The sequence below is a fragment of the Chiloscyllium plagiosum genome, unplaced genomic scaffold, assembly GCF_037043375.1.
Source record: "Chiloscyllium plagiosum isolate Xiang-an unplaced genomic scaffold, Cpla_swu_hap1 HiC_scaffold_35, whole genome shotgun sequence".
Lineage (NCBI taxonomy): Eukaryota > Metazoa > Chordata > Chondrichthyes > Orectolobiformes > Hemiscylliidae > Chiloscyllium > Chiloscyllium plagiosum.
Window position 1 is genome coordinate 7,018,606 of NW_028270173.1, and position 22,096 is coordinate 7,040,701.

General features: G+C 45.6%; 1 protein-coding gene and 1 pseudogene across 1 annotated transcript; both read left to right on the top strand.

Moving 5' to 3' along the window:
- The first annotated feature begins 704 nt into the window (after positions 1-704).
- On the top strand, positions 705-6,226 carry LOC122541489 (zinc-binding protein A33-like). Its single transcript, XM_043678301.2, has 6 exons — positions 705-1,370; positions 1,630-1,716; positions 1,809-2,042; positions 2,920-2,942; positions 3,034-3,149; positions 4,495-6,226. Exons 1-6 carry the CDS (start codon positions 957-959, stop codon positions 5,037-5,039), a joined length of 1,419 nt encoding a protein of 472 aa, XP_043534236.2. The 5' UTR covers positions 705-956; the 3' UTR covers positions 5,040-6,226.
- A 7,900-nt stretch (positions 6,227-14,126) lies between these two features.
- On the top strand, positions 14,127-14,739 carry LOC148140010 (uncharacterized; annotated as a pseudogene).
- Positions 14,740-22,096: the final 7,357 nt, after the last annotated feature.

Below are 22,096 nucleotides of genomic sequence, written 5' to 3' on the forward strand. Positions count from 1 at the left end.
GAAACATGGGAACACCTTTATTTGACAGCTCCCCTCCAAGCCACTCACCATCCTGACTTGGAAATATAACACCATTCCTTCAGCATTGCAGAATCAAAATCCTGGAATTACCCCCATAAGGGCATGGTAAGTCTCCCTACAGCACATGCATTGGTTCAAGAAGGCAGCTCACCACCACCTTCTCAAGGGTTAGGCAATAAATGCCGGCAGCTAGTGACACCCATGTCCCACAAGACAATATCTTACGTTACAAGAGGAAGTGATGGAGAATGGGAAGGGTTTCTATAGCTGCCCGACCACTGAGCCTCAAAATGTTGCTTGACCCACATATTTCTAAATCTCCCCATTACTCTCAATCAGTGTGAACAGTTGCTGACAGGAGGCTGTAGAACACAATGCAGGAGATTTTACTTTTTATCCGGTTCTTCCTGAATGTTCATAAACACTAAAATCTCATCAATGTTGGATGTGATGACGGTAATGGGACTTTTCACAGCATCACATTGTATGCAAAATCTCTGCATCTGAGCAATTAATTTCACGGCTGGAATCAACACAGTTTAGATTCTGAATCGATTTCGCACATATTGTTTCGCCAGTGAATATGTACATGTCAGTAGGTTCAGTCTGGAAGCTCAGTCCCCACCCACCTCAGCTTCTCCCTTCCTCTGTCCGATCGACTCACTCGAGCCCTACCCCAAACCTCTCAGCTCTCCATGGACTTTCACCTGGGTTCAGTTATTCACTGTAGTTCACTTATTCTCTGCCGATTTTTCCTCTCCTTTGCCTTCAGTTTTGTCGTTTTATTTTTAAAATAGTCGCTGGAACCAAGGCGAGTTCCAGTAATAATTTCTTCCATTTTGCAGTAAACTACGATGTGAAGTTGCTGACTTACCGCTGTTTAGCAACACTGGAATATACAAACTGAAAACAGCTTGGATCAGGAAGTGCTGAGTATGAACATGGATTCCAGACAACAATTCCAGAGTTTCATCGAGGATTTAATTTGTCCCATTTGTCAGGATTTCTTCACGAATCCAGTAGCACTGAATTGTGAACATAACTTCTGCCACACCTGTATCACCCAGAGTTGGAAAAATAAGATAAGCTCCTGCCCATTATGCAGAGAGGAGTTTCGGGAAAGAAATCTCAGGGTAAATTGTGTCTTAGCGAATCTGGCCGAGAAAGCTCGAAAATTCAATCAGAAACCACAAGAGGTGGCAAGTAAACATCACTGTGAGGAGCATCAGGAAGCACTGAAACTGTTTTGTGAAACTGACAAGAAATTGATCTGTGTGAATTGTGTAGATTCACAAGAACACAGAGAGCACCATTTCATCTCGATTAAAGAAGCTGTTGGAATCTACAAGGTAAAACGAAACAAATTTCATCTCCTGGTTATTTCATGGTCTGACATTTGTATTGTGTTTCGAGAGTGTGTTGCTGGAAAAGCGCAGCAGGTCAGGCAGCATCCGAGCAGCAGGAGAGTCGACGTTTCGGGCAAAAGCCCTGGTTTCGACTCTAATCTCCATCATCTGCAGTCCTCACTTTCGCCTATTTGTATTCTGTTGTTACTTTTCTTACGATCACTATAACTTTTGTGAATCTACTTCTCTCCCCCAACTCCAGGAGAAGGTGAAACGCTCTCTCTCAGAGAAGGAAGCAGCCGTTCGAGAAACTGAACAGAAACAGAAACAGAAGATTTCTGAAATTAAGGTAAACGTTACTTGAAATGATTGTCGGAGATCTGGGTTAGTTTTCTTCCTTAATCATGCAACATTATTTATGTCTCACCTTTCATTTTATAGGAAAAAGGGAGCGATCTGCAGAGCCACATCGCATCCGCCTTCACCAAAATGCACCAGTTCCTCACCGAGAAAGAGCAGCGTTTAATCCAAGATCTCAGGGAACAAGAGGAGAAGATTATAGAACCAATAGAGAAAAATCTTCTAGAAATTCAGGAGAAGTTAAATTTTATTCAGAAAAAACTCTCGAAGTTACAGGAACAAATGGAATATGAAGATGAAATTTTATTTCTGAAGGTGAGGCATTATAGGTCAGCGAAAATTCACAAGTACAATATAATGGGCCAGGATTATGAAATATGTGCAGCATTTTCTGAATAACTCAGAACTGGTTTAATATAATTGATTATTTTGTCCCTTCGGATCAGTTAATACCACTGAAGGTATTTACACATGAAAGAACTGAAACCAACATGGGTCATTCTAAAAGACGAGAGACTTAACAAACAATCCAGGTCTTTTTCAATATATATAATTTCAATTACATCACACTGTAAACGTTTGCTATAAACTCCATGTCTTACACTCTTATACTCAACAATCACCTGATGAAGGAGCAGCGCTCTGAAAACTAGTGCTTCCAAATATACCTGTTGTGTGATTTTTAACTTTGTACACAGTCCAACACCGGCATCTCCAAATCAGCTAAAAGCTGCTGCTGAAACTCTCCCCATCCCACGGCCTCCCAGTGTGACTGGCATTGTCCGGAAACGGAAAATGAAAATAAGTCAGGTCCCTCTGTTAAATTCAACAGGGTCTGAAATAAACCTGTTCTGTTGGGTCTCCTGTCCCCATTCCCAACCCTACTCCCTCTCCCCAGTCCAGCCCATTGTGTGTGGGAGTAGCATTGATGGAAATGTCTAGTGTCTGATGAACCAATCATTTGTTTCAGTCTTTCTAATGGTTGCATCCAGTCAGTTCTGGGATCATTCTTCAAAGTCTTGAACCATCTCCAATCTATCTGTCGTTTTAATAACAGTACAGTTCTCCCTGTATGTCAGCTGTAGAGTGAAAGGGAGGTTCTCAGCAGCTTGTAACAGTCTGTATCGTTGCTGCCGCCTGGCGAGAGACAATCAGTCTCTCTCAACTCAGATTTGTGTTTGATTTATTTCAGGATGAAACAACTCGGACAAGGAGGTAGGACATACTCTTTATTCTGCACAATTTATTGAAGTAACTTAGAGATGCCAATTTAGTCAATTTATAACCCATTGTTTTATATTTGCAGGATTAGTGAAGATTATAATAAACTGCTATTAGCAGATAGCACCTTGTCTGATGGGAATTTCAACAGCTTTTTCCAGTACACAGTGTGGAGAGAAATAATTGATGTCATTAAACCTGGTAAATAGCAGATATTTTTATTTCCTGTTTTTTAATTATTGCATTTGATAATTAAGTTAGATTATATCTGGCAAAGTATTGGTTGGACTGAGTTGTTGCCGAGGATCCCAGTTAAAAGTGATCATGAATGGAATTAAAGTGCTGCTCAGACACCAGATCCCCTTCCAAAAACCATCACCTTCACCTCCTCAGTTGAAAATGTCAGCTCCCTGGACCTGAGCCGCACACGGAGCCCTGAGTGAAGCTCTGCCTCTGGAAACCTGCAATACTTTGCAGCATTCAGCAAGAGACACCCTTCCCCTCCTCCACACACCCATCACCTTTCCTTCCCAATGGGATCTTTCCCCTTCCACAATACAGCATTCCCCTGATGGAGCTCCACCTTGTGTGTCCCACTCATGACCATGAATAAGGTGGGGACAGGAAGCCTGGGAATGAAGCTTTGTCTGTCCCTGCTGAGGGAGGGGAGGTGCCTGGAGGGAAGTCAACTGGTGCTCACTGTGGACATGGGGAGCAAGCTCTGGATTGGAACCCAATTCCGGAAAGTGTCCCCAAGGTTTATTTTCAATTGTACTGAGGAAATATTCCACTCCCCGGACAAATGTTTTTCTCCATGCAGGGAGAGTATCAGGGGAGGGGGGGTGGGGGACGGTGAGACATCACATTGAGATGCTGCTGGTGTTATTCCTCTGCAGATTGGTTTATGTTCCCATTCCCTCTGCTGTGATTTTTAAACATTCTCATCTGAGGGACCCTCTCCCAATAGATGATAAGCGTTGCTAACAGGTAATGTATTCTCAGCACTCAACACCCTCTCCTCCAAGTCAAACCTATAAGGATCAGTTAGAAGTGTAGTCTCTTTTTGTATGAAGTTTCTAATTTGAAAGAAATGAAGGAGGTCCCTCCTGGGCAATTCGTATTTCTGAGCCAGCTTCTCAAAGGACATCAGTGTGTCCCCTTTGAAAAAAATCATCCAATCAAGACACACCTCCAGCTGCCCATACTTTAAACCCAGAATCCACCAACCCTGGCTGAAAGCCTGGCACACCAACTATGGGTATCAAAAATGAGGTTTTGGCAATTTTGCCCTCACCCTGACGCATTGCCCTCCTCAGGGCTGAGGAAAGGTAACAATAAAACACAATGTCCCTGCTCAGCTCTCACTGGGTTGGACAGGCAGAGTGATCCCAGGATGGTAAACCCTGATTCCAATAACACAACCTGGAGTCATTTACATACACCGGAATTCCCGGGAATGCCCCGAGTGAGCTCTTTATAAAGGAAAGGGTTTGAATAAAACTCAGTGAGAAACTCAATGACTGACTATTATTTGTATTTCTCGCAGTTCCAGCCTCTCTGACCCTGGATCCGGACACAGCCCATCCTGATTTCATTGTGAATGAGGACCGGACCAGTGTGAGGCTCAGAGACAGTGACAGCTTCCACTTCCGATCCCTGTACAAATTGGAGAGGTTCGATCCTTCATTCTGTGTCCGGGGCTCAGAGGGATTCGCCTCAGGGAGACATTACTGGGAAGTGGAGGTGGGAGACGGGAAGGAGTGGGCTCTGGGTGTGACCCGCGAGTCTGCCGAGAGAAAACGGGTATCCATGCCGAGCCCTGAGACTGGATTCTGGTGTCTGTATCGAGATCGCCTCGGTCGTTATTTGGTCAGTACCTTCCCCTCACCGACACCCCTTCCCCCGAGTGAGAGACCCCAGAAGATTGGCGTGTTCCTGGACTATGAGGGTGGACAGGTGTCATTTTATGATGCGACCGATGTGTCCCATCTCTACACTTTCACCCAGACATTCACTGAGAGAATCGTTCCCATATTCCGTCCGGGACTTGATAAAAAACCGCTGAGAATCTGTAGGATTAAAAGTCACTGACAGCTCCATCCCATAATGTCACAGTGGGACAGACCTTCCGATCTCCAGAGGGTCAGAGGTGGGACTGACCCCAAAAGATATGCATGAGAGACCCATACTCCACCAACATCTCCCACCAAAACTGACCAACCGACCAACTGCACTCTCTGACCAAGGACCAGCATCAACCCTGACCCTCCCAACTACCCCACCTGACCCCTGATCCCAACTTCACCCCCGAACCCCAACTTCACCCCTGTCCCATGACTTCATCTGATACCTCTGATGATGAGATGAAGTTTTAGTGAGCTCTTCCCTCAGTCTCCCTCCATCTTCCCAGCTCCATCTTCAATCTGAAGAAAGCGGCTGCCTGATGAGGACTGCCCCCTGTCTCCGAGCTCCCGTTAATGGACTTTATTTCCAGTGGCCGGGAGGTCACCCGGTGTCGGCATCACATGGTTGAACCTTCTCCCCAGTGTATACAGGACAGCTACCCCAGATATCAGGGTGGTCACCTCTCCCCTTGTCCATCATTTCAGCTCGAGCTCACCTCTTAGCTTACCTCATACTGAGGGTCATTTGTTAGTCCCAACCGGACACTTGTATGGAAAAGAGGGGGCAAGGCACTGTCCTACCAGCTTAGGGATGTCAATATGGAAATCGGAATCAGGGAACCTGAACATTTCCAGGGAGTCTGTGTTTTCCAGAGAGAGAAAGGAAACAGTTTCTCTGCCAAAGTGGCCTCGTGCTGTGTTCAATAATTCCATAAGGATTCTATACTTATTCTGTAAAGTATTATTTATTAAAGTTTCTTACTTCTGTGACTAGCTTAGTGTAAATGTCTATTTATACAGATATTGACTTTACAGATATATTTCATTTCTGTTCATGTCTCAATGAGAATATCAAGAAGCTGACATGTTTTCTTTCACTTCAGCTTATTAGAAAAGGAGAAATTACATACATGTTACACATAATATCAGGAACTTGATTTCTTCCATTTGAAAAAAAAAACACAACCAACTCCTGCAATGTGAAAAACAAAACTCCGTTTAATATGTACCGAGGTTAGTGACAGGTGGACTGTCCTCCTGGATGGAGGTGTGGAATTGTATGTTTTGTGAATGTATGTTGTGTATTAACGCGATGACTGTTTGTAATTCAGTGAAAGACCTTTGAACTGCTTCCACATACATGTGAATAAACCCCTTATATCTTGGATATAGTGCTGCATGATCAAAAAAGTGAATCAAAATAAAGTTGGAGGGGGAAATGAAACACTCCACTCCCTGCGGTACCCACCTCTCCTTGAACAGCTCAAGGGCGTTGGTGGACACCGCATGCTCCTTCTCCAGAGACACCCGGGCTCCTACATCATTGTGGAAGAGGGTCCTAATGACCCCTTCCACTGCCTGGTGCCTGGACCTGTTTATGACCAGTTTGGCCAAACCTCTTATTTATTTATTTTTTTTTCCGAAAAGCCAGAAAACAAACAAGCAAACAAACTCAATAAACAATAAAGAAAAGAAACAAAGAACCTCAAAATACACTCCTCCTTAACGCGAGGACACAGAATCAGTCTCCTCTCCTCTTTTAATGCAGGGAAAAGAGCAGAGTCTTTCACTCCTCAACACTGATCCAGTTCCCTCAGAGGCAGCTCTCAGAGTGAGCAGGACAGCTGACACTCTTGTTTTTTTTTCTTCCCCCACACTGCCGTCTAACTGCAGTAGTGCTTATTTTGCCACAGCACCCATGTTATGTGTGTGCAGATGTGAGACGCAGTCAAAGACACAAGGTGTATGATTCTTTATTCAGTTTCCACCACCAGGAAGAAAGGAAACACCCAAGTGGCCAGTGACAAGCAGTACCCTTCACATCAAAGGGCAACGCTGCGTGATCAAACAGTGAAGGGGAGGGCAGGGATTAAATCAAAATAGAGTTGGAGGGAGAAATAATACACTCCACTCCCTGCGGCGCCCACCTCTCCCTGAACAACTCCAGGGTGTTGGTGGACACTGCGTGCTCCTTCTCCAGAGACACCCGGGCTCTAACATAACCGCGGAAGAGGGGCAGGCAATCGGTCCTAACAACCCCCTCCACGGCCCACTGCCTGGACCTGTTTATGGCCAGTTTGGCCAACCCTCCTGTTTTTTTTTGTCTATTTCTTCTCTTTCTTTTTTTTAAAAATTACCCCCACTCTACCACCTAACTGTGGTAGTGCTTATTTTTTCCCCAGCACCCATGTTGCGTATGTGCAGGTGTGAAACACAATGAAAGACACAAGGTGCACGAATCTTTATTTAGAAGGAATCTTTATTTCCACCACCAGGAAGAAAGGAAACACCCTTTCCACTCCACTCCCTGTGGCACCCACCTTTCCCTGAACAGCTCAAGGGTGTTGGTGGACGCCACGTGCTCCTTCTCCAGAGACACACAGGCTCTAATGTAACCGCAGAAGAGGGGCAGGCAGTTGGCCCTAACGACCCCCTCCATGGCCCGCTGCCTGGACCTGTTTATGGCCAGTTTGGCCAACTCTCCTGTCAGCCAAGGCTCCCTGATTGGACCAGATTAACAGCCCCTGTCAGAATCATGTTCTGTCAGGTCCATCTGGCTGGCCTTGTTATAATCACTACAACACGGATGTGCTGAGTGGTGGGTAACTGGAAGTTTGGGGTCATTTTTGCAGACAAAATGTAGGTGTTCTCAAAGCATCATACACTCTGTTTCATCTTCCTGATAAAGATGAGGTCACATTGTGAGCAGTAAATTCCAGCAAGTCCCAATTCCAACAGTCTCATCCCAGTTAAAAAATTATTCGTGCCATGATTCCGTCCCTGCCCCACCCCGGCAGTCAGCAGGACTGCAGGCAACAGACGATGCTGAGGTTTCTGAAAGGCAATGTTAGATGTGGTACAGGATCGCCGTCGGCTGATGGGAACTGGTACTGTGGCCAAATAACACCCAATGAGAGAATAAAGAACTGTGAATGCTGCAGATCTGAAACAAAAACAGAAATTGGTGGAGAAACTCTGCAGGATTTTAAAAAAAAATTCACAAGTAGACTTTATTCATCAAAAGATATGAATTTGGTTCTGTATAGTAGCATGTGAAGAAACAAACATTGGAGTTTGACTATCCAACATACAAACCAAAGGCATCTCTTACAAGACTCTAGTTACATGTATTTGAAATACTAGGAGGGTCCAATAACTGAATGGACCCTCATTTAACTTCAACAGAAGGACCAGAATACATCATCGCCAGAATTTGCCAACCAGCACCAAGACATCGTTTGGTTGGTAGTGGGAAGGGTACTTACTACCTGTGAGATCCTTCATGGAGACCTGGTCGGTCAGTGTCACCGCATGCTGCCCTCAAAAGTACTGGGGTGGGGTGGGGTGGGGGCATGTTGGGGGTAGAGACTGTCACACAACTCCTTCTGGAATGTTCCTTTGTAAAGGAAGTCTGGAGGAAGATGTAACATTTTTTTGTTGAGGCTCATCCAGAACAGCTCTGTGACACGGGATTCTGAGCTCTGTGTCTGTTCCCCAGGACACACCCTAAGATGGACATTGACTGCGCCTGGAGGACCACCAACTCCATGCAAGATGCTCTTTGGTCTGTCCAAAATTTGGTAGTTTCCAGAGCAAGGAGTTAACCCTGACTGAGTGTTACAGACTGGCACTTTCCAAGGTCCAGGACTATGTGCTGAGAAATGCACTAAAGCTTGGGGCAGCTGCTGCCAAGGGGCAGCGGAGAAAGACTGCTGTCTGAGGTCTTCCTGCTGAAGTTGAATGGGGCTGCAGAAACTCAGCAAGTTTTTTTTTTAATTTCAAAAATATACTCTGTTCATAAAAAAAACTTTAAATATACACAGTCACAAATGCAGTCTAATTTTGTACAGTAGCTTATCAAGGAAACAAGCAAACATTGGAATTTGACTCTATCCAAACAAGTCAAAGGAATCTTTTACTTGAATAAGACTATCATTATATGCATTTCAGGCACTAGGAGTATCCCCATTTAACTTCAGCTGCCCCAAGCTTTTGTATGCTCCTCATAGTAAAGAGGTACAGGGTTAAGATTGTGAGTCCAATGTGAGATTTCAGGGTGTCAGTTCCCAGCACTTTCTCTCCAATGGACAATTTATAGAGTCACCGTGTCATAGATTCACACAGCATGGAAACAGACCCTTTTACACCACCTCATCTTGTGCAATGAGGATCTACCAAATTGATTCCTGGGATGACACGACTGACTTATGAGGAGTGATTGAGTCAGTTAGGGTTTTACTCACCAGAGTTTAGAAGAATAAGGAGGATCACATAGAAACTTATAAAAATTTAATTGGACCAGACAGATGAGATTGAGGAAGCTGTCTCTGCTTTGGGGGCGTGGGGAGGTGGGGGAAGAGTAGAAACTGCAGTTATAGTTTAACGAAAAGATGGATGCATTTTAGGACTAGAATGAGGAGAAGTGTTTTCACCCAGAGAGTGATGAGCCTGTGGAATTCATGACCACAGAAAGTGATTAAGGCCAAAACATTGTGTGTTTTCAAGAAGGAGGTACATATATTTCATGTGGCTAAAGGGACCGACGCATATTGGGGAGGGGAAGCTGGTTTAGGATAGCGAGCTCGATGATCAACAATGATCACATTGAAGGATGGAGTAGTCTCAAGGGATTGAATGGCTTATTCCTGCTTTTCCCTTTTAATGTTTCTATGGTTCTCCGTGTGAAAATGAGAAAGAAAGCAATAACACCACCAGATGTCGGAAATCGATAACACAAGGAAATACAATTTGGAGTCCCAATCCCAACCGCAAGGCAACAGTAAAAGTTCACGGAAAATATCAACAAACATTGATACAGATTAATTCCAGAGATTTATCATCAGTGAAATAATGAATAAGGTCCAGAGATGGACAATGATGTAACAAATGAATTTAATTGATACAATAGAGTTGCAAAATAAGATGAATGGGCTGAAGAGTCTCCTCCTGTTCTAACTAAATTGTATCAGAGTTCTTGGGTTAAAGTAAATCTGGGGCAGCTTGAGGTTTGAGTTTACTATTCCATGGGAAAGGCATGGTGTTGCCTGGAGAAACATTCGACTAAGTGGCCTACGGTTTTGGTCGACATTGCATGGACTGTAAGGTGTCCTCACTCAAAGGGTGGTGGGATATTCTTCCTGATCAACACTGCCTTCTGCTCAAACATAACAAGCCTGGCAAGCCATGGCTCCCCAGACCCAGAATACTCTACAGTAAAACGCGGCCCCTACTACCTACCATGAGAGTTCAGTTCTTCCATCCTGACAGCAGCTTACATACCACCCCATGTGGATGTGAAGAATGCCGTGGCTGTGATTTACATAGCCACAAACATGATTCATTGAGGCTGGTGACTTCAACCAGGCCAACCTCACGAGAGTGCTGCCAAAGTACCACCAACACAAGGGAGACGACAATAGGATGAGGGAGGACTCTGTTAAAGTCAGCTGGAAACAAAGACTTTATGGTGGGACAGTTGACAAGCAGTGGAAGACTTTCAAAGCAATTTTTCAAAGTGCTCAGCAAAGGTATAATCCAGTGAAAAGGAAGGACTGTCAGAAAAGGAGTACTCTGCCATAGGTGTCTCAGGAAATAAAGGCGGTGGGGGGGGGGGGGAGCTGTCAAAGTGAAAGAAAAAGCACACAAAGTGGCCAAGATCAGTGGGAAACTAGAAGACTGGGAAAACTTTAAAGGTCAATGGAAAGCCACAAAAAGAGCGATAAAGAAAAGTCTGATTGAACATGAGAAAAGGAGAAAGTGAGGTCTGCAGATGCTGGAGATCAGAGCTGAAAATGTGTTGCTGGAACAGCGCAGCAGGTCAGGCAGCATCCAGGGAACAGGAGAATCGACGTTTCAGGCATAAGCCCTTCTTCAGCCCTTCAGCTGGTGCTGAAGAAGGGCTTATGCCCGAAATGGCGATTCTCCTGTTCCTTGGATGCTGCCTGACCTGCTGCGCTTTTCCAGCAAAACATTTTCAGCTCTGAACATGAGAAAACACTAGCACAGAATATAAAAACAGATAGTAAAAGTTTCTATAAATATATAAAATGAAAAAGGGTGGCTAAAGTAAACTTTGGTCCTTTAGATGATGACATGGGATCTGATGAAATAGCCGAGGCATTGGATAGGTATTTTGTGTTGGTCTTCACAGTGGAGGACATGAATAACATGCCAGTAATTGACAAAGAGACAAACATAGGTGAGGACCTGGAAACAATCATTATCACAGAAGAGATATTGGGGTGGGCAAGCTCATGGAGCTAATGGTAGACAAGTCTCCTGGCCCTGATGGAATGCATCCCAGGGTACTAAAAGAGGTAGCAGGAGAAAAAGCAAGTGCACTTGTGGTAATTTTCTGAAATTCACTGAACTCTGTGACAGTTACAGCAGATTGGAAAATAACAAATGTGATGCCACTGTTTAAAAAGGGTGATAGACAGAAGATGGGGAATTATAGACCAGTCAGCTTAACGTCTGTAAGGAGGAAGATGCTTGAGTCTATTATCAAGGAAGAAATAGCAAGGTTCGAGATAGAAATTGTCCCATTGGGCAGATGCAACATGGGTTCACGAAGGGCAGGTCATGCTTAACTAATCTTTTGGAATTATATGAAGATATAATGAGCACTGTGGACAACAGGGACCCAGTAGACGTAGTGTATGTAGATTTTCAAAAGGCATTCAACAAGGTGCCACATAAAATGCTGCTGCATAAGATAAAGAAATATGGTGTTACAGAGAAAGTATTAGCCTGGATAGAGGATTGGTTGACTAACAGGAAGCAAGGAGTGGGGATAAATGAGTGCTGTTCTGGTTGGCAATCAGTAACTAGTGGTGTGCCTCAGACATCAGTATTGTGACCACACTATCCACAATTTACATAGATGATTTGGAGTTGGAGACCACGTGTAGTGTGTCAAAGTGAATGGGTAAAGGTCTGGCAGATGGAATACAATATTAGTAAATGTAAAGTCATCCATTTTGGTTGGAGTAACAGTAAAAAAGAACTTTTAATTGAATGGTAAAAAGTTGCAGCATGCTGCTATGCAGAGGGTCCTGGGTGGCCTTGTGCATGAATCATAGGAGGTTGGTCTGCAGATACAACAGGTAATTAGGAAGGCAAATGAAGTTTTGTCCTTCATTGCTCAAGGTATTGAGTTTAAAAGCAGGGAGGTGATGATACGCCTGGATAGGGTGCTGGTGAGGCCACACCTGGAGTACTGCATGCAGTTTTGGTCCCCTTACTTGAGAAAGGATGTACTTGCACTGGAGGGAGTACAGAGGACATTCACAAGGTTGATTCCAGAGTTGAGGGGGTTGGCTTATGAGGAGAGACTGGGTAGACTTGGATTATATTCATTGGAATTTAGAAGAATGAGGGGGAATTTAAGAAGTATATAAATTTGTGAAAGGAATAGATAAGATAAAGTAGAGAGGATATTTCCACTGACATTGCCTTAAAAGTAGGGACAGCAGATTTAGGACTGAATTGAGAAGGAACTTCTTCACCCAGAGGGTTATGAATCGAAGAAATTCCCTGCCCAGTGAAGTAAACTAAGATTGTTTTTTTGAACAATGAAGGAATTAAGAGTTACGGCTGGAGGGCAGGTAAGTGGAGCTGAGGCCATGAAAAGATCGGTCATGATCTTATTGAATGGTAGAGCAGGCTCAAAGGGCCACATGGCCTATTCCTGCTCGTAGTTCTTATGTTATATTCTTATGTTCTTATGTCCTGCCTCACCAGAGGACTGAGCATTCTGGACTACTGCTACACAACCATCAAAGGTGCCTGTCGCTCCATCCTCTGCCCACACTTTGGAAAATCAGATCACAGCGCAGTGTTCCTCCTCCCAGCTTACAAGCAGAAGCTGAAATGGGAGGATCCTTCAGAAAAGGAAGTACAGTGCTTGGTCGAGGCTGTGGATGGTAGTTTCTGGGACTGCTTGGAATCAGTGGATAGGTCTGTGCTCAAGTACTCACAGTAAAGATAAACGCATATGTCATCATCATAGACTTCATCAGCAAATGTGTGGAGGACTGCACACTAAAGAAGTCAATTCGGGTGTTCCCCAACTGTAAAGCTTAGAAGAACCAGGAAATTCACTTCCTACAGAAGACCTAATAGGCAGCATTCAAGTTGGATGACCCAGACCAATACAGGAAATCCAGATATGAACTCTGCAGAGTCATAAGGGATGGCAAGAGATAGTAACAGACAAGTCAGAGGCCGAAACCTACCAAACAGACACCTGACGTCTGTGGCAAGGCCTAAGTAACATTATGGGATACAAAATGAAGCAGAGCAAGACAGCAAACAAAGCACATTCCCCCCCCCCCACCCCCAATGCACTTAATGCTTTTTGTGCTCGGTTTGAGAAGAAGGCCTTAGTCACCGCTGCAGACGGCAGATCAGTCTTCCTGGGAGTCAACCCAAGGAAAGCAATGGTCTCGGACAGCATCCCTGACTGAGCACTCAGATCCTGTGTAGACCAACTGGAGAAGGTATTCACTGACATCTTCAACCTCTCCTTCCCACAAGCCCAAAGTTCCCACCTGCTTCACGAACATCACCATCATCCCCGTACCTAAGAAAGTACATATAATACAACTTAATGACTACTGCCCAGTGACTCTGACCTCAATAATCATGAAGTGCTTTGAGAGGATGATCATGGCCTACATCAACTCCAGTTCTCCCAATCTGCTTACAATTTTCCTACCAATATAACAGGTCCACACAGATGCCTATCCCTAGCCCTGAACTCATCTCTGGAACATCTGAGCAACAAGGACACCCACATCAGACTCCTGCTCATTGACTCCAGCTTTCAACACCATTATCCCCTCCAGACTGACCTCAAGACTCCATGACATTAGTCTAAACTCCATCCTGTGCAACTGAATACTCAGGTTTCTTACCCACAGACTGCAATCAGTGAAGATAGGTAACTGCATGTCCTCCACAATAACACAGAACACTAGAACACTCACAAGGATGCATCTTCAACCCCCTACTGTACTCCCTGTACACCCACGACTATGCTGTTAAATTCCAAATGAATGCCACCTCCAAGTTTGCTGACAACACTACTGTAGTAGGAAAGATATCTCACAATGAATAGTCAAAATGCAGAAGGGAAACTGAAGGCTTGTTGACGCGATTCATTGAGAACAACTTTTCTCTCAACATCAGCAAAACTAAAGAACTAATCATTGATTTCAGAAAGAAGGGAGGAGAATCAACCCCCCCGCCCCCCCCCGCCCCCCCCCCCCCCCATCTACATCAGTGGAACTGAAGTCGAGAAGGTGCAGAGCATCAAGTTCCTCAGATTGATGATAACCAACAACCTGTCCTGGACTTCCCACGTAGACGTGATGGTCAAGAAAACACAACAACGCCTCTTCTTCCTCAGGTGGCTCAGGAAATGTGACATGTCCATCAGGCCTCTCACCAACTTCTACAGATGCAATATTGAAAACATACTGTCTGGGGACATAACAGCCTGGCACGGCAACTGCACTGCCCAGGATTGTAAGAAACTACAAAAGGTGGTATGCACAGCTCAGGCAATCGCGGAAGCCAATCTTCCATTCATAGACTCTAGTTACGCAGCTTACTGCTGCAGAACATCATCAAAAATCCATCATATCCCAGTATTGACCTCCTAAAAACTCTTCCAGCAGGCACAAGGTACTGAAGCCTGAACACACGCACCAGCAGGTTCAGGGACAGCTCCTCCCTGGCCATTATTAGGCTGATAAATGTTCTCTCGCTTCAATAAATAATGTAACCTGCATGCCACTGTCTAAGTCTTTTGAGCCGTGCATCCTTGCTAACTGTGATCTGCTTGCACTGCTCATAAACAAAGCTTTTCGATATAGCTGTACATGACCATCAGGCAATCAATCAATTTCAAATAAACCTGTTGGACTATAACCTGGTATTGTGTGACTTCTGACCTTCCTCCCGCCCCCACCCCACACCAACACCGGAAACCCCACATCATGTACCAGCAAAACTAAAATATATGCCTAGGAATACTGATCGGAATGTGATCTTGACAATTCCTCACAGAAAGATTCCTTAAATCATTTCACCTGCTGGGCTAACATCTAACTCAGCTAATATCTGACCGCAGGAATAGTTTCTGTAACAATTGCTGCTATGTGTGGGATTCCTCTTCTCCATTAATTCACAAACTTCTATCTTACGATGTCACAACAACTGTGTAGTCACAACTAACGTACAGCTGTCAATGGCTATGACTCTACCCATCATTCCTCGAGGGGCGGAATACCCTCTATTTCCTGTGCTATGAGACATAGTGCACTTGCGCAGTGTTGCGCATGAGCATGAGTCATCACTCCAGAACCTCTGTTGGTCGTATTTGCAGCAGGCTACCGGCGGCTTGAGTGGGAGGCTTCAGAACCTCTGTCTCCCTGTGGAGGGCCACAGAGTCTGTCGAATGGGTAGTAGCAGTGTTTGCAGTCCGGGGGTATCACCGTCCTAGTCCAAAGGCCAACCGTTCGCTCTCTCTTCAATGACAACTACCTGATGATGGAGAAGCGCCTCGACTTCCAATTAAACCTGTTGGACTATAACCTGGTATGCGATTTTTAACTTTGTCCATCCCAATCCAACACCGGCACCTCCAAATCTGTTCAGTGAGATGAACTGAAGACCCTCAGATAGTGAAATGATCATCAATATCAAGAGATTGGCAGAGGTCATAGAGTCATAGAGATGTACAGCATGGAAACAGACCCTTCGGTCCAGGCCGACCAGATAGCCCAACCCAATCTAGTCCCACCTGCCAGCACCCGGCCCATATCCCTCCAAACCCTTCCTATTCATATACCCATCCAAATGCCACTTAAATGTTGCAATTGTACCAGCCTCCACCACATCCTCTGGCAGAGAATGTCTGTGTGTGTTTTCACTGGCGAATATACAAAACAAATCTCAGAATACTTGAAAATCTACAAAGTGGTTTTGGGGGAAAGAGAAACCAATAACAATCCCAATTACTGGGGAAAAGGTACCAGGAAAACCATGAGTCATGGTGTGGAAACAGGCCCTTCGCCCCAACAAGTTCACACTGACCCTCCAAAGAGTATCCCACCCAGACCCAACCCTATATTTACCCCTGACGAATGCACCTAGCCTACACACTCCTGAATACAATGGGCAATTTAGAATTGCCAATTCACATAACCTGCCCATCTTTGAATTGTAGGAGGAAACCCACACAGACAAGGGGAGAATATGCAAACTTCCCACAGATAGTTGCCCAAGACTGCAACCGAACCCCAGCCCCTGATGCTGTGGGGCAGCATGCCACCCAGAACTGAAGTTTGACAAGTCCGCTGCACCTGATGACCTGCCTTCCAGGATCTTCAATGCAGTGGCTGCAGAGATAGTAGATGCAATGATTGTGAATCTTCCCAAACATTCCCAGGACTGGAAAGATTTCAGTATATTGGAACATCACTGATGTAACACCTCATGTTAAAATTGTACAAGACATTGGTTCGGCTGCATTTAGAATAACTAGGACAAATGTTCGGCACAACATCGTGGGCCGAAGGGCCTGTTCTGTGCTGTATTGTTCTATGTTCTACTGTGTACAGTTCTGGGTGCCACATTACCAAAATGATGTGGACGTTTTGGAGAGGGTGCAGAGAAGGTTTATGAGGATGTTGCCTGGTATGGAAGGTGCTAGCTATGAAGAGAGGTTGAGTAGGTCAGGTTTATTTTCACAAGAAAAAAGGAGATTGAGGGGGAACCTGATCAAGGTAAAAACAATGACTGCAGATGCTGGAAACCAGATTCTAGATTAGAGTGGTGCTGGAAAAGCACAGCAGTTCTGGCAGCATCCGAGGAGCAGGAAAATCGATGTTTCAGACAAAAGAGTTTCATCAGGAATAGAGGCAGAGTGCCTGCATGGTGGAGAGATAAATGAGAGGAGGGTGGGGGTGGGGAGAAAGTAGCATAGAGTACAATAGGTGACTGGGGGTGGGGATGAAGGTGATAGGTCAGAGAGGAGGGTGGAGTGGATAGGTGGGAAGGAAGATAGGCAGGTAGGACAAGTCATGGGGACAGTGCTGAGCTGGAAGTTTGGAGCTGGGGTGAGATGGGGGAAGGGGAAATGATGAAACTGGTGAAGTCCACATTGATGCACTGGGGTTGAAGTGTTCTGAGGCGGAAGATGAGGCGTCCTTCCTCCAGTTGTCGGGTGGTGAGGGAGTGATGGTGAAGGAGGCCCAGGACCTGCATGTCCTCGGCAGAGTGGGAGGGGGACTTGAAATGTTGTTCCACAGAGTGATGTGCTTGATTGGTATGGTTGTCCTAGAGATGTTCCCTAAAGCGCTCTGCTAGGAGGCGTCCAGTCTCCCCAATGTAGAGGAGACCACATCGGGAGCAATGGATACAATAAATGATATTGATGGATGTGCAGGTAAAACTTTGATGGATGTGGAAGACTCCTTTGGGGCCTTGGATGTAGGTGAGGGAGGAGGTGTGGGTGCAGATTTTGCAATTCCTGCGGTGGCAGGGGAAGGTGCCAGGACGGGAGGGTGGGTTGTTGGGATGCGTGGACCTGACCTGGTAGTCATGGAGGAAACGGTCTTTGTGGAAAGCATGCAATTCCCACCACCAGGAATATATTTTCCTCCCCACCCCTTTCCACCTTCTGCAAAGACCTGGTCAGGTCCATGCCTCCCAACAACCCACCCTCCCGTCCTCCATTCCTGATGAAGGGCTTTTACCCAAAACGTCGATTTCGCTGCTCCTTGGATGCTGCCTGAACTGCTATGCTCTTCCAGCACCACTAATCCAGTACCTGGTCAGGTCCACGCCACCCAACAACCCACCCTCCTGTCCTGGCACCTTCCCCTGCCACCGCAGGAATTGCAAAACCTGCACCCACACCACCTCCCTCACCTCCATCCAAGGCCCCAAAGGAGCCTTCCACATTCATCAAAGTTTTACCTGCACATCCACCAATATCATTTATTGTATCTGTTGCTGCCGATGCGGTCTCCTCTACATCGGGGAGACTGGACGTCTCCTAGCAGAGCGCTTTAGGGAACAACTCTGGGACACCCACACCAATCAGCCACACCGCCCTGTGGTCCAACATTTCAACTCCCCCTCCCACTCAGCTGAGGACATGGAGGTCCTGGGCCTCCTTCACCATCGCTCCCTCACCACCCGACGCCTGGAGGAAGAACACCTCATCTTCACCTCGGAACACTTCAACCCCAGGGCATCATTGTGGACTTCACCAGTTTCCTCATTTCCCCTTCCCCCACCTCACCCTAGCTCCAAACTTCCAGCTCAGCACTGTCCCCATGACTTGTCCTACCTGCCTATCTTCCTTCCCACCTATCCACTCCACCCTCTTTTCTGACCTATCACCTTCATCCCCACCCCCATTCACCCATTGTACTCTTTGCTACCTTCCCCTACCCTCCTCTCTGACCAATCACCTCCATCCCCACCCCCACTCACCTATTGTACTCTATGCTACTTTCTCCCTACCCCCATCCTCCTCTCATTTATCTCTCCACCCTGTAGGCACTCTGTCTCTCTTCCTGATGAAGGGCTTTTGCCTGAAACGTCGATTTTCCTGCTCCTCCGAAGCTTCCTGAACTATTGTGCTTTTCCAGCACCACTCTAATCTAGAAGGGGGACGTGATTAAGGTTTACAAAATCATGAGGGGTGTAGACAGGGTGGATAGAGACAAGCTTTTTCCCAGGATGAAGGATTCAATAACGAGAGGTCATGCTTTCAAGGTGAGAGGTGGAAAGGGGGATACACGCAGTAAGTGCTTCACACAGAGGGTGGTGGGTGTTTGGAATGCGTTGCCAGCAGACGTGGTAGAGGTAGGCACGGTAGAGTCATTTAAGATGCATCTGTACAGATGCATGAGTAGGTGGGGAGCAGAAGGATACAGATGTTTAGGAATTGACCGACAGTTTTAGACAGTACATTTGGATCGGCTCAGGTTTGGAGGGCCGAAGGGCCTGTTCCTGGGCTGTAAGTTTTCTTCGTTTTTTGTTCTCTGCTCAAAGACGAAGGGAGACAGAAAGCAGGAAACTACAGGCCACTGAGACTAAAGGTCATCAGGAATGGTGCAACAACATGTCCTGCCTGTGGAACAACAAACCTCAAACCACAAGCTGCCCCAGATTTACTTTAACCTGAGAATCCTGATCACATTTAGTCAGGACATGAGGAGGCTGTTTGGCCCATCTACCTTGTATTGTAGTTCTATTACATCATGTGTGTTCATTTATGACCTTTGATGCAATCTCAAGACTGTATTCACTGTTCCACTGATGGTGAGTTTCTATTTAAATCTGTGTCAAAACCAGAAAATAATGGCAAAACTTAACACGTTTGGCAGCAATTGTGTGGGGAAAGCAGAGTTAACCTTTTGGGTCTGGTGACAGTTCTTCCGAACAGTAGTCATCGAACTTGAACGCTAACTCTACTTTCTTCCTACAGATGCTGCTGGACCAATTGAGTTTCGCTAGCACCTTTTATTTTTGTTTCAGTTCTCCAGCATCTGCAGTTCTTTACTTTATATGGATGTGTCAATGATAGTTCTTATTTTCCATGCACCAACACTGCCACCTGATGGTTACTATTAGGTCTCCTCATGTTATTTCTGCCTGCATTACCGGCATCGGCCACCTGGTGGAACTATTGTTTTTTTTCATTTCACCCTCAAATCGCTTGTTGTTTTGTTTGTTGTTTCTCTTTTCGGTCAACTGATCTAAATTTTTAATATCTACTGCAAAGTGCATTATTGTCTGTGACAATGAATAACACCTTAAAATTATCTATACGGCATTGTAAATGGAGGAAGTAACGTTTTCAGATGTTTGAAATATAGAATGCGAACCTGAGCAGGAGAAACTGACTCCCCTTCCCCTGTCATTACCATGTCAATGCAAGCGTGGGGAGATAACACAACCCGTCCTTTGACATCCTCCTTTTTCTTTTTTTATTATTTCTCAGCTTTCTCCCCCTCTGTTTTTACTTCAAATCTGTTAAATCTTTCACGTTTCGACAAAAGGGCACAGACCTGAAACGTTAGCTCGGTCTCTCTGTTCATACTGTATTTTCTGATTTTATTTCGATGTGCAGTATCTGGAGTATTTTAGATTAAGGTCAACCCCATCCTAATGCCTGCGGAAAATAAGCATTACCGCTGCGGCCCAGATTGTATGTTATTGGCTGCAGTACCGGTTGTCACCACTTGGCGGCACTCCTGCACCACGTATAACATCGCCATTCAGAAATCTCAGTGCCCTCCGTTCTCCGCAATTACTGCACACAGCCAGAAGGTGGTAATATTGCACCAATTCCTTTTCAATTGGGATGAAACTGGTGAAGTGGAATCAAGACTCGGTGGAATTACCCTGGGCAACAATCTTGTGGCCCGCTGGCTGTGTCCCTGACTCTGTTTGAAGTCTAACATACGGAGTTAATGCCGAAGGAACGTTTGCTGATAACTGGGACAAAAATTTTGAGAATCGATTTAGAAATCCTCCAACATTTGCCGATAACTATCAGATTAAGAGCAGGTGAAATTCCTGGACAGTTGTGTATTTTTTCTTTTTCTTTTTTTCTTTTCATTACCCCCACACTGCCGCCTAACTGCGGTAGTGTTTATTTTCCCCAGCACCCATGTTGTGTGTGTGCAGGTGTGAGCCACAGTGAAAGACACAAGGTGAACAAGTCTTTATTCAGTTTCCACCAGCAGGAAGAAACACCCAAGTGGCCAGTGACAAGCAGTGCCCTTCACATCAAAGGGCAACGCTGCGTGATCAAACAGTGAAGGGAGGCCAGGGATTAAATCAAAATAGAGTTGGAGGGAGAAATAATGCACTCCACTCCCCGCGGCGCCCACCTCTCCCTGAACAACTCCAGGGTGTTGGTGGACACCGCGTGCTCCTTCTCCAAGGACACCCGGGCTCTAACGTAACCGCGGAAGAGGGGCAGACAGTCGGCCCTAACGACCCCCTCCACGGCCCGCTGCCTGGACCTGTTTATGGTCAGTTTGGCCAGGCCCAGGAGCAGACCCACGAGAAAGTCCTCAGACCTGCCCACCCTCCTCCATACTGGGTGCCCGAAGATCAGGAGCGTGGGACTGAAGTGCAACCAAAAACAGAGAAGAAGGTTTTAAGAAAATCAAAAAGGGATTGCAAGCGCCAACACCCCATATATATATGGTCCATGGACTCCACAGCACCACAGAACAAGCAGTTGGGCTGGGAGTCCGTGAACTACTGCAATCTGTGGTTGCAGGGGACTGCTGCGTGCAGCACCCTCCACTCCAGATCCCCGAGAGAAAGGGGGAGCACTCCCACATAGAGAGCCCTCCACTGAGGATCCCCACCGCTCAGTGGCAAATGGGCATGCCAAGGTGTGTCCAGGCAGTGGATGAGGGAAACGGTTGTGTATTGACGCCTGGACCATTATTATTTACAGCTGCAGCCTGTAACATGAATGTAAAAGCAAAAATCGCATTCAGGTGGCTGGAGTAAGCACACAAAATGCTTAGGAAACTCAATAAGACTGCGAGTAACTGTGGAGAGAGAAACAGCATTAACATCTTGAGTCTGAAATGATTTCTTCAAAACTGAAAGTGTTTGAGAAAAGGTGTGTCTTTTGTATTGATGACATAAGGGGAGGAGGAGGAGAGAGTAGAACAGATTGTGAGGATGCTGAGAGCAAAAGACAAAGGGAGTGAGAATGGTGCTAGAGGAGATATTGAGATGTTAAATATTGAGATGCTATTAGACAGGAGTTGTAGAGTATAAATTGTGAACAATTGTTCTATGGGAATGCACAAGAGAAATGTGGAGGCTGTTTAAAGGGAACTTGTCCTGAGTCTTGGATAACTTTGTCCCACTGAGACAGGCAAGGACGGGTAAACTGATGGAGCCTTGGATGACAAGGGAAGAGGAGCTTCTCATCAGGAGGAAGCAGGAAGCTTACTTAACGTTGAG